We start from the raw sequence: 12,754 nt of genomic DNA, 5'->3' as shown, positions 1-12,754 counted from the left end.
ACGTGACTCTTTAATGTGAACGCTCAGCAAATGTTTGGATGTGAAATGCTGCCATCTTGTGGGAAAACACAAAAGCACACATAAAAGCTGCAGTGCCCCGTGTTCAGAGATGATCACATGTCCAAAGCGAGTCCCAAAGAGCTTCTGAACCGGTCAACAACGGTTGACCTGGTGACCCGTAAATGTTTGGTGTGGCAGAGTTCACGAGGTTAGAGGAAGCCCAATGACAGTCAGCGCGTGCTGTTCATCTAATAGATCTTTGCCGCTTTGAGGTGTGTCTCCTGCTGCAGTCTTAATTCTTCTCCACAATGATGCAAAGCAGAGGCTGAATGGCGGCCTGCGTCTCCTTCATCTGGGGGGGAGCCAATTCACTGTAGAGGACCAACTCCTGTAGCAACCTTACCTCTACCTAACAGAAACATCCTCTGAACTTTGTTTTAGTCATCGTGAACTAGGGCTGTGCGATATGACCAAAATCTCATATCCCAATATAAAACATCTATCGTCCGATAACGATATAAATCACAAAAATTTAACATTATCTGTAAATTCTGTGAATCTCGGGCAGCTGAAGTGTTTCAAGCTGGGCGTGTGTATCTGGTGTCGAGTGTTTTACCGATGCATGAAACTACACATTTTTAGACATAAGTTGTAACGGCCGCCGTTTTCTTTGCGAGTATTTATTACACGGCGTGCTGCGGGGAAAAGCCTGTTCCTACGTTTGAGTCTAAGGTTTATTTTTTAGCACCTGACGGCTCTTTTTTGCTTCTCATCGGTAAATACTCTGCATACTCTTTCACGTGATTCAGTTTATTTTGAAAAGTCTCAACAGGATCTTGAGCTTTATTGTGAAAGGTTTATGTGGAAAATAAACAAGCGGACACGTGATGGTTTTACCATCTTGTTGCTAACAACAATGCATAAAAACAGGCGCTTGTCCGTCCATAGTCTGGTTATATTAAATATAAGAGAAAGAGAGAACTTTAAGAAATTAATATAGCCACTACAGTGACCATCAAAACGATGAAAAAATATTGCCATAAACAGTTTATTTTGCAACACCACGAAACAAACGATAGCGTAAAATGAAACGTTAGTCGTTTTTATATCATCATCCGATATATATCGTTATATCGAACAGCCCTATCGTGAACCTTTTTTTCCTGAGGTAATTGATTTTACTGCACCAGAAAAGCATGAATAACTTATGTGATAAAGTTTATTCAAAACTGTGTTGAATCAGTCAAATGCATAACAGCAACATTTTTCTGTGATCATCACACAAGAAAAATCTGAACTCTGATTTACATGAATCAAAGAAAGAATGAATCAGGCACTTAGCAACAACAAAGAGTTTTTAAAAAAAAACATTATAATGATAACAACAATAATAATACTAATAATACTAATAATAAGGTCATTCACAATAACTGAACAGTCAAAACTGGCTCCCAGTTAAAATAAGACATGTGACATTATCAAAAAAAAAAAAAGCACAGAATGTTTAAAAATAAGAAATAAATTAGACAAATGTTAGCAGGTTTTTAGACAGTAGCACTAAAATTCAGTGAGCTGCAACATCATTTTGTTCCAAGTTTTGTCATGAGGACCGCTGACGGCTGAATTATGAAGAAATCATAAACAGACAGCCATCCCCTCCATCTTACAGTCTTTATTATTACAGGAGCAAGAGCTCCAGTGGTTATTCTTTATGTTAATGCTGACAGGTTTAGTTCCTCAGGAAACATGAAACCAGTCAGACCTTTGGGGACTGACTGAAGTGCAGGACTGTTTGAATAACTGAAGGTTGAGATTTAGACTCAAGTGGAGCTTAAAGCAAAACTAAAAAAAGAGATTGGTTTCTATTATTTCATTAAGAGCATTCATGTGATTTATTTCAGCATATTTATGCATCTCTGTCATCCATGTTTAAATCTATTTTCCTTCATGTGAGCAGATCATTTCATACCTGTGATAATAATAACGTCATATTTCGACATAAAGGCTTCGCTTTTTGCTAATTAGTTTTTCTGTTACTGCATTAGATGAAAACTATAAAAAGTTGATGAACAACAGGAATTTCAGTAGCTTTTCCAGCAATTAAAAGTAGTTTTAATAAAATTTCAGCTCCTGTAAAATCGTTCTCAATGGTTAAAAAGCACGATAAGGGGTCCAGCAGATACAGTGACGCAGTTTGTGTTCATACAGAGTGAAAGAAGAGCAGCTTGGATGCATCTTAACGTGGAGAAAACCTGTAATTTCACTAAAGAGAACGTTTCAGTGCATCACTGCGCCTGGTTTCGTACATTGCTGCAGGAGCTCATGTTCTGTGTGTTTCATCCCATAAAACCTGTTTTTGTTGTCTTTTCTTCTGATTATTATCCCACATCTCCCCTCCCTCATTGGTGAAAACTTTTTTCATTTCCCAGTTTTAAAACCATGAGGCTCCGGCTGACGGCTCAGTCTGAGTGGATGGAGAGCGTGACTTTGAGGCAGCCCAGCTCTTTGCCCTGACTGCCGAGGACCCCCTGAACCCGGTAGTCCCCGTTAGTCAGCCAGTAGGGCAGATCGATGTTGGGCAGGTAGAAGATTGACTGTGGCAACGTGTATGAACCCTGAGAACAGAGAGGGAGAGTCATGCTGTTTCATCATGTTTAAAGGTCACAGAGCTCAGGGCTCATGTTTCATCCCTAAATGGTTTTCTACACGTTTCAATCCCAGCTACTGAGAAGTGATCTGATTTGACATCAAAGACTTACAGCTTTGAAGGGGCAGTGGCAGGGTAGGCCGTAGGTGTGCAGCGGTTCGGGACAGTCCTGGCCGGGCGGGATCAGCTGGCTCAGAATATCGCAGGCGTCTTTATAGTGACAACTGCCCACCTCATCCAGACAGGGCACTTTCACCCAGAAACCTGCCACCTCCTTCTCCAGAGTTACATTTAGCTAAAGATTGAGAGGAGACAGAGAAACAGCAGCACGTGTGTTAAAAATGCTGCAGCGTCACCAGCGCCGTGCCGCAAATTTAACCCTGTTGAGAGGAAACGGTGATACCCGACATACTCCCATATGCCTTTATCATAGCTAACGTGCAAGTGCTGGGTATTTGGTTTTTAATTTAAATCTACAAATCTGCAGGAAGCTTCAGTTTATTGCCTCAGTATGTGCAGAGTTTTGAAACTCCAGTTTCCTCAGCTCTCCACATAGCAGGTTCCTTCATCAGCGTGAACAAGACGCAACAACAGCCACATAAACATGTCAGAATTATTTTCAATTTTACAAAAAGTATCATAAAAATAAGATAAAATAAAGAAAAACATCAGCAGGTTGAAGCAAACGTAAAAACTAAAAGCAGCCAAACATGATGCAGTGACCTTTGATTTGGTGAAGGTAGAATAGAACTCCTCATCACCACAATCGCCTCAGGTTAATTACTCACTGCAGTAAATCCAAGAACTCTAAAAGAAATTTGAGGAGACCTTGAAGAGGATCATAATCAGAGTTTTACAGTTCACGCTTATCACTGCACATGTGACAAAGAACAAGTTCTGCTGAGTGATAAAGTTTCTTTTCCCGTTTCAGATGCATGATTGCCGCTTTACAGCTGAAAAAAAAAAAAAAAAAAAAAAAAAAAAAACCCTCCAAGTGCCTCTCACATCCTTAAACACACCATCACCACTACATCATGTTACACTACTCATTACATTACCTTCTAGCTGCTCTGTAATAAACTGTGACATAATCACCAAAAAACAATAAAAACCTGAGGCCCCACACGACACAAATTCCCATCCTAATAAGGACACACACCATCTTAGTTTTCAAATATGAACACGGAGCAAAGATGAAAAACAGCAGGCTTCAAAGCAATCGTCATGGCGATTCTACTTTAGAAACAGACTGCTCACACTGTAACAGGATCACTGTTATCTGCTGAAGATCAGGTGTAGCTGTGGGTTGTCTTTGTGTTAGAACGGTGTGTGTCTGCGTCAGCAGTATAATCCAGATAATTCACAGTTTGAATTTTACCGTCACGCTCTTGTCCTTTCATGTGATAAAAATAAAAGTAATGTCCACCATCGTCGTCCTCCCTGCACACAAACTGAAATCAGCTGATCGTAGCGACATATGCATGAAGAAAACAACGTGGTTGGTGGTGTTTTGTCTCTCTCTTGGTTCGCAGTGCAGGTAAAGAACTTTGGTCACACAAGTAACCACATAATTGTAACTGTGTGATGTGATTACGGACTTTAGTCCAGTAGCTCATTATATTACTGTGATCCTGAAGAATGTAATGTGTCACTGTGTATCAATCATACACTGCAGTTTTTAATATTGCTGTTAAACATTAGAATATGGCTGTGTCTAGTTTGCAGAATGATTTAAATTTAAAAATCTTAAACCTGTAAAAATAAATGACAGCCCTGATCCGGGGGGGTGTCCGTGTGTAGGCCTCACAGGAGGCAACTGGTTGTCTATTTAGTTATTTATTTGGTTAATATGTGTACAAATAAACCGATTGAGGAATGAAAGAAAAGAAAACTGAATAAAATCCAATAAAACCTGACTGCTCTGTGCCATCAGGTGTTTCTTCTAAATGCTTTATATATCTTGGCAAACCGGACAGTATTTTTATTCCTCTGTATCAAACACAGATTGGAAACAGGAAGTGGTTTTCATGTGTGCTTCTAAGTAAAGTTGAAATATATAAAGTAATAATACCTTTCTAATATTTCTGTCTCCTCATTCTGATGACGTTAGCTCATTCATCTCTCTTCTGGACAATTTCCAGTTCTTTATTTGGAGCATGTGACCATGCTTCAAAGACAAGCTTCTGTTTTCAGTGTACCATGTAACCCAAACAACATTCTTAGTTTAATTTCATTTTCCAAGATTAAAGACTAATCAACTGCTTCAAGTCTACACCACAAGTTGCACACACATTCTGTAGATATAGATATATACATGAAAACTTGATGTTTTTTAATTTTGTTTAAAAGTTTTTCTTATTTCTCTTGTTATTTCAGTTATTTTTGAATGTTCAAAATAAATTCTATCTATCTATCTCACAAGTAGGGATGGGTATCATTTAGGTTTTATCCGATACCAGTACCAAACCGGTACTTTTGAAACGGTGCTCAAACCGGTGCTTAAAGAATGAAGAACACAAACTTTGTCCAAAAACCTCTCATGTTTAGCTGTTTCCACTTTTTCTTTGGTCATTTTAGCCTTTTTGGCCAGGGTGAAGGGAGTATCTGCCATCAAACAAGAAGACAGCCGCATGTAACTACGACAGTGTTTGCTAGTTCACCTTACGTGAATTAATTTAATAACGTGGTTAGCCTACTCAACGTAAATTACACACGAACAACATTAAGCTACTGACCCAGAGAAGAACGACTGCTGCCATCATCATCCGTCATCATTTCTGCTACACTGGCAGGGCTAGGGGCCAGGACTCTCCTCTTCGGGTTTTTGGGGGATGTTGCTAACTCCGGGTCCGATAACAGGCATCACACCCACAGCAGATGCGCTCGATGTGAGCTCTTGCAGCAAGCTATCAAATACGGTGCATTTCTCGGCTTTTAAAAAAAACGCTATGCGTCGCCAGGTGTTTCATCAGATTCAAGGTGTTACCTCCTTTGCACAGTATCACCTTAAAGCACTTGTTGCAGGCTGCTGAGTTTGCATCTTTTGCTATGAAGTACAGCCAGACTTTGACCGCTTCGCCTTGGGCGTTTTTAATCTGTAGCTCTGCTCTAAAAGAACGTACGTACCTGGGCCCGCCTACTACGCTTGCAAAGGTAAAATGATTGGCTGGAATCCGAAGTGTATGACATCTCAGGAAAAAAAAAAAAGCACCGAAATGTGCGCTGCTTTTCGGTCTGGTTACTACCGTTTATGTCAGAACCGGTGCCATACCGGTACCCATCCCTACTCACAAGTGACTAAAACCAAGACCCTTTCACTCCACATAAACTTTAACTGTCAAAGTGAAAGTACACGTGGGCAATGAAACAATAAAACGAGGAGCTGTTTCCTCAGGGCCGAGGTCTAACTAAACTCAATAACTGTTCAAAAAATACTCAATAACTGTACTCGATTTAGGGATAGGCACACTTCATTGGGACTTTGTAGGATTCAGACAGACAGTTTGGAACATCTAAACCTGAAAGCTGCTTTTTAGCTCGCATGAAGCTCATGAGGATCAGCGGCAGATCCAGACAAGACGACTTTTTGCTTTGCCAAATAATAAGAATATTATACCAGACAGTTAAACCACTGTTGAGTAACCTTGTGCCTGTTACTTAAGTTAACCCTGTGGAGGATGACACTGCTATAAACTAGTCAGGTTTTTCCTAACATTTCAATACTTAACTAAAGGAATAAAGAGAAAGAATTTTGTCCGTTTCCATCAGCTCTAAGTTATTCAACCCACTCATTAATTAAAATCCATCAAGTTATTCACCTCAGTCAAGCATCAACAAAATATCCTCTATTTTGCCTACAAAATACAAAGAGTTATAAGTAGAGCTGGGCGATAGAACGATAACGATATGTATTGCGAAATTAATTTTTCTATCGAGAAAAAGTTAACTATTGCGATAGACCTCACCGCTCTTGTCCTCTTAAAAAAAAAAAAAAAAAAAAAAAAAAAAAAAGAACAGCCAATCCAAATTAAGTAGCGCAGAGCCGAACCAATCACAGCCGCAGCGTCACGTGACTTGTTACGTACAGCACAAGTGCCAAGCCACACATGTGTATTTGTTTGGGAAGCAGCCAGCCGCCGTGCCGCCCGGGTAATGGAGGAAATGAGTGTGCCGACTAGAGAAAAATCAACCGAGAGCGTGACCGAAGGTTACCGAAGAGAAAACCAATGATGGTTCCAATGCCGGAGAGATTGTCAAACGGAAGAGCCATAGAAGTTCCCTAGTGTGAAGGTATTTCGGCTATTTCAAGTCTGACAAAAAAAAACAGAGTAGCGCGCACTGTAAAGTGTGCCGAAAGCAAGTCTGGAAATACAATAAACCGGAGCATGCTCAATCTCTCACTGGAAGCGCTAATTCGTCATTCGGCTTTTGTCAGACTAAAGTAACTGCTAAAACTGTTTGAAAAGCTAAGCTATACAACAAGGAGAGATTGAGAATTTCCTTTTAGTTCTCAGTTTATTTGATATTGACAAAAGTTAGTCAATTTTGTCTGTTCTTCTGTAAAACAAACTAAGATTTATTTTTAGAATTAATATTTTGTTTCTAAGTGGAATTGACAATTTAGTAGTCTGTTTTGTTTGTTCTATTTTGAAACTTAAACGCTTTAGCGGCTGCCTTTTGTGTAGTTTGCAATATTTGCCTTTATTTATCTGAAAAAGTCTCATGTTCCTTAAGTACATCTACCCTGTTGAACTTATTATGGGAAATAAATATTTAAATCAAAACAAGCTGCTGATTATTTCACATTTTACTTGTGAGCAACGGCACATTTAAATCTTACAAATATAGTTATTTGGCTTATATCGTGATATATATCGTTATCACCTGAAATGAAAAAAAACATATCGTGATATGAAAAAAAAATCTTATATCGCCCAGCTCTAGTTATAAGCAATATTAGGCACAGTTTTCTGATGAGTAGGAGACTCACAGTGCACATTTTAACCTTGAGATACTCGTTTGTGTTTGACCACATGCCCAGGGTGTAGCCCACCTCTTGCCTGATGACAGCTGACAAAGGCTCCATCTCAGCTCAACTGGTTGATCCGGTTAATTTGCCTGTGTGTGTTTGGAACTTGTGAGTATGTGAAGTGTTCTGAATGCAGCTCGCTCTAATGAAAAAATTAAACAAAAACCATTTCAAATTGGGAGACATTTAAGCCCTTTGTTCACTGTGGCTGCGCTGAAAGGGAAGTGCTACATAGTGCTAAAACTAACAAAATACCCTACTGCTTCCTTTAAAATCTGCTCCTTTTGATGTTAGTCATAAATGAAAAATTATTTGTGAAACTCGACTGAAAGCATCCTCATGTCACTGCCATCCATAGATAAGCGTACTCACAGACAGAGGAGCTCTGAGTTCAACGGCCGTGGACCCAGAAGCGGAGGCTGTCAGATCACCTGGGATGGAGATTGGGTCTGGAGACATGGTGAGGGTCTTCAGCACAGCTGGAGCATCAGGCAGTCCGCAGTTCTTCCAGTCGAAACCCAAAACCTGCAAAATGCATAAAACTATGTTTAAACCTCAGATATTTCCCATCACGGTCAGAGCGTTCCCGCATTTCCGTACTCCAGGAAAATCAACTTGTTCAGACGTGAAAGCTGAGTGACGCAGTCCAAACACACAGCAATCAAGGAATCATTGGATTCACGACTTTCGTGTTTGTTTCTTGGATACTGTAGTGTTTTTCCTTTTCGTTTATTTATTTTTTTATCTCTAATGTTTCCATTGTGGATCCACTCTCTTCAGCTCAGTTTTTGTTTCCGGGTTTAGTTTAGAAGAGCTGTTACAGCTCGGTAGTCTCAACCCTGGACCTCGCCGAACCTCCACACGCACGTGCAGTTTTAAGGCTCTACGACGACTTCGGCAGGTTTCACGGATGAACCGTCCACATTTAGTACGTGAGGTCCCCTAAAACAGCACAGTGGGAGCTTCGGTGTGGATAAATAAAACCCGCACAGAGGCTTTGGTACCCGGCGGGATTTGGCTCACCTGTACGTTCCTGACCTTCTTCCACCCGAAGGAGCCGCAGCTCACCTGAGTTAAAGCGGCAGCTACGAGCACCGTTACCGCCACACGTTTGTCCATCCTCACGTTTGTGGCACAGTTCCACAGTGCCTTTAAACAGAGCGTCGACGGCTTATACCTTGCAGCACTTCCGTATTTACGATCGCGCTGACCGTAGTCACGTGACGAAACAGCGCGTCTTCTTCTTTATATTGTTTATTGGCGGTTGCCAAACAGCAAAATGGTGCATTACCGCCACCAACTGGTGTGGAGTGTGGACAGAAATGAAAAAAAAAATAAATACAAAATTTAAATCCTCGCAAAGAAATCAGTCTGCCTTAAAAATTAAATAAGGCCTGATAACTTTCACTTCTCGAGTTCTTACGAAATAAATCAACCAAGTCCAGTTTCACTTTCATATTAGCAAGCTTTTCGATCAGTTGTCTTCTTTCAGCATCATATTTCTGACAGTGCACTGAAACATGCTCTATTATTTCTTCTCTATTGCAGTCACACTTACTGTACGATGTTTTCCTATTAAAAACAACATACTAACCAGCGTGCCCAAATCTGAGTCAGGATATAATCGTCTACTCTCTCCTGTTCCTTCCTGTGCTTCTCATTTCGCCTGTTTTCCTTTGGATTTTTTGCCTTTTCCTGTCTTCTTCCCATTGCTTTTGCAACCGTTCTTTCATTTTGTGCTGTATTTTGCTCTTAATCTCTGTCCTACTGCCCTTATCATTTCCCTTAACTCCATGATGCGGTGGTACCCATAAGACAGTGACCATAAACCCCACCATAGTAACTCTGTATAACTGTTTGGTGAATCTCCATCAGAAAATCAGGTCTGCAATCTGAGTGACTGTCTAGCAAACTAGCCAATGATGAGCTAGGATCTGAGTGTATCACAGATCTCAGTGGTCTTGGATCTTCAATCCACTGGACAGCTAACAGTATTGAAACCATTCATCACATCCAACCTTTGTGGGGGGTTTAAACCAGGAATTAAACACTGCTGTGGAAATTCAATGGTGCTCAGATGTCAGAGTGAAATTTGGATTAAAAAAAAAAAAATTTAAAGTTGTGTTTGTTCTCTGTGCAGTGAAATACATCCAAATGAACAAGTTGACTATTTTCTCAGTAAAGTAAGTATTTTTGACAAAGTCTGTTCAAAAGCAGCAGAAAAGATTTTTATTTTACATATAAAAACATCCGAACACAGAGAGACAATGCAGAAACAGGAGGGGAGAGCAGAGGTGGAGTCTCACACTCATGTACCTGACCTGGTCATGTGTGTCTCAGTTGATTGACTCTGAGCACAGTGTTTAAAGAACGTATTACCGTGGAAAATAAATAAATGATAATCAGCAGAATCTTTTTCAATGCAAAAACAAAAACACTACAATATTCTTTCTGTGGTAACAGCAAAATCATTTTTCTACAGGATGGAACTAAATTACGTCCTGTATCTGCACCATAACGCCTGTAGATGTCGCTGTAGGACAGAATAGAAATTATCTAAAGTTTTTTTTTTTTTCATTCAAACCTTTATTTAAACCTCAGTACAATACAAAATAGAATTAAACAGTACCGTATTAATGGTGTTGTACTTACAAAAAAATTGGATACCATAGACAACCAAATAAAAGAACAATTTTCAGAACCTACAATATAAATATGCTAGGAGGAAAGTAACCAATCAAGCCAAAGAATAAATTGATTGAAAGATCTTGATTTTTTCACAAACACCAATAGTTTTTATAGCTTTTGGGTTAGTGGAGTTCTTAATTGAATTAAGATACTGTACAAGTTCAAAGGAGAATACATAAAAAGAGGGATGTCTTCCTAAACATTTGGACTTGTGAATATGAAATTTAGCCATTAAAATTAACTAGTTAATCATATATCTGTTATCAAAGTTGAATTGTCTGGTTTTTGTGTAGACCAAATAAAACATATTTCCAAAACAGTACAAATCCTTTAAATACATTTTCTGAGATAAAAACACAAACTCTGCCAAAAATCTTGCACAAGGTTACAAAACCAAAAAAGATGTATAGTAGATTCCTTGGAAGTTTTACAAAAGCTACAGCTTGTATCTGTTAGGATGCCTGGGTTGTTGACCCAGGGTTTTGAGTTTATATATTATTTATCATTCTATTCTTTGGTCTCTTTGTTAGAGTTATGTCTTATGGTTTGTCTCTGTGTAATCCTTAGTTGCTGTCTCCCCTGTCTGCTATTTCCCCGTGTCCAGTCAGTGTCTGTGTCTGTCCTGGTCCCACGTCTCTGTTCCCTCTGTTGCCGTGCCTGCGTGTGAGTCTGTGTCTTTAGTTCAGTCTGTGTTATGTTTCCTGTTTTATTTTGAAGGTCTATGTCTGATGTTAATGTATCTGGTTTTGCTTCCCCTTGTCTCGTTAGGCCTGATTTGCCCCAGCTGTGTTTCCCTCCTGTTACCCATTCCCTGATTGCTCCCTCTGTGTATTTAAGCCCTGTGTTTCTCTGTGTCCGTGTTGTTATCTACCCTCATTTATGGTGTGTGTTCCGTCTGCCGGCTCATGTAAGTTTTTTTTGGGTTTTTTGTTACGTTTTGCCATCCAGCAATAAAAGCTGAGTTTTGAAATACACTTTTGCCTGCCGTGAGTCTGCACTTTGGGTCCTATTCCTGCCTGCACACAGCGACTCCTGACAGTATCAATGTCTAAATTGAATTTGCTTTGAAGATAATCTTTAGAAGGATAAATTCTGTGTATTAATTTATAAGAAATATCTTTAATTTTGTTGGTAATTAAAAACTGATTAGGGAGTCTCCAAACTTCATTCCACATAATACCATCTGGCAACCGGTTCCAGAAAAAAATTACATATGGTACCGTGTTTATGCTACTCTGAAATTAAGATCTGATAGATTTATTGTTTTAGATTGCTTAGAAAAGCAAATCTTGCCAACAGCCTGTGGAATGAAGTGATATTAGGTTGATTCATAAACAGCATACAAACCCCTGATGGTATTGAGCCAAATACTTTTGTATAATCATGACGAGTTATAGCTAAATTGAAATGTAAACAAAATTCTTCATAGGAGAAAAGCATACCATTTGAATCAAATAATTGGTTGACTAAAACAATGTTATTCCTAAACCAACTATCTAAGAAGAAAGATTTTCTTTTAAATAAAATATCCTTGTTATTCCAGATATAATAATTGTGTGGACTAAAGTTATGCTTGTAAATAAGAGTCCATGCTAAAAAAAGCTTGATGAAAAGCAGAGATTTTCATAGAGGTTTTATCAAAATTACAGGTAAGGAAAACTTCAGTGCCACCTAACTTAGAAAACATGAACACAGGTATAGTATTCCAAATTGAAGTAGGATTAGTAATGAAATTATCTAAAATTCTTCATCAAATACATAAAAACACAACGTGCAGAAGAAGTTGAGCTCGCAGCAGGAAGCATCCATTTTGTGAAACTGATGTGATTCAGCTTCAGTGGACACATGACACTCTGATAGTTACACTCATTGACTGTAGAAAACAATGGTTACACTGAGCGTGACGTGTTAATGCGGTTCTGTGGTTATTATTCAGATCATGTTTTTAATGTAAACCAGAAGTAAAATGATAGTTATGGTGTGTTAATACGACCATAACACACCACTTTAAATTAAAACACATCGATTTGAACTTGTCCTTCACATGAATCTGAGTTTTTTTTCTCCCATTAGCAACTGAACTAGAAACAGCTGTAATAGGGGAAAAAAAAGAATACTTATGAATATTATTAGGGCAGTACTCAAGCCCAGATGTTTTATAATCAAATAATAATCATGACCACAATAATAAAGAAGGGAAGAAAAGAACACAAAATAAAGAAAAGCTTTAAACTTCAAAGCAGATGATGTCACACCAGAGTTTATTTAGAGGCATGTGTACTCAGCCCAACACTTATATCTATGAACGGATTTTCAAACGCTATCTTTAACAAAGAGAGAGTAAATTCTCAGGAAACAAATACATATTCAAACACAATGGGCAATAACAC

At 38.9% G+C, this 12,754-nt stretch overlaps 1 protein-coding gene across 1 annotated transcript; it reads right to left on the bottom strand.

Moving 5' to 3' along the window:
* Window positions 1-1,201: 1,201 nt before the first annotated feature.
* Window positions 1,202-8,911, bottom strand: gm2a (ganglioside GM2 activator). The gene is made up of 4 exons (XM_084953046.1): window positions 8,700-8,911; window positions 8,049-8,201; window positions 2,760-2,942; window positions 1,202-2,615 (listed from the first exon to the last, which is right to left on the bottom strand). Exons 1-4 carry the CDS (start codon window positions 8,793-8,795, stop codon window positions 2,460-2,462), a joined length of 588 nt encoding a protein of 195 aa, XP_084809172.1. The 5' UTR covers window positions 8,796-8,911; the 3' UTR covers window positions 1,202-2,459.
* Window positions 8,912-12,754: the final 3,843 nt, after the last annotated feature.

This window comes from Perissodus microlepis, chromosome 2 (assembly GCF_051167445.1).
Source record: "Perissodus microlepis isolate ML-2025 ecotype Zambia chromosome 2, ASM5116744v1, whole genome shotgun sequence".
NCBI lineage: Eukaryota > Metazoa > Chordata > Actinopteri > Cichliformes > Cichlidae > Perissodus > Perissodus microlepis.
This window is presented reverse-complemented; position numbering and strand designations above follow the sequence as displayed.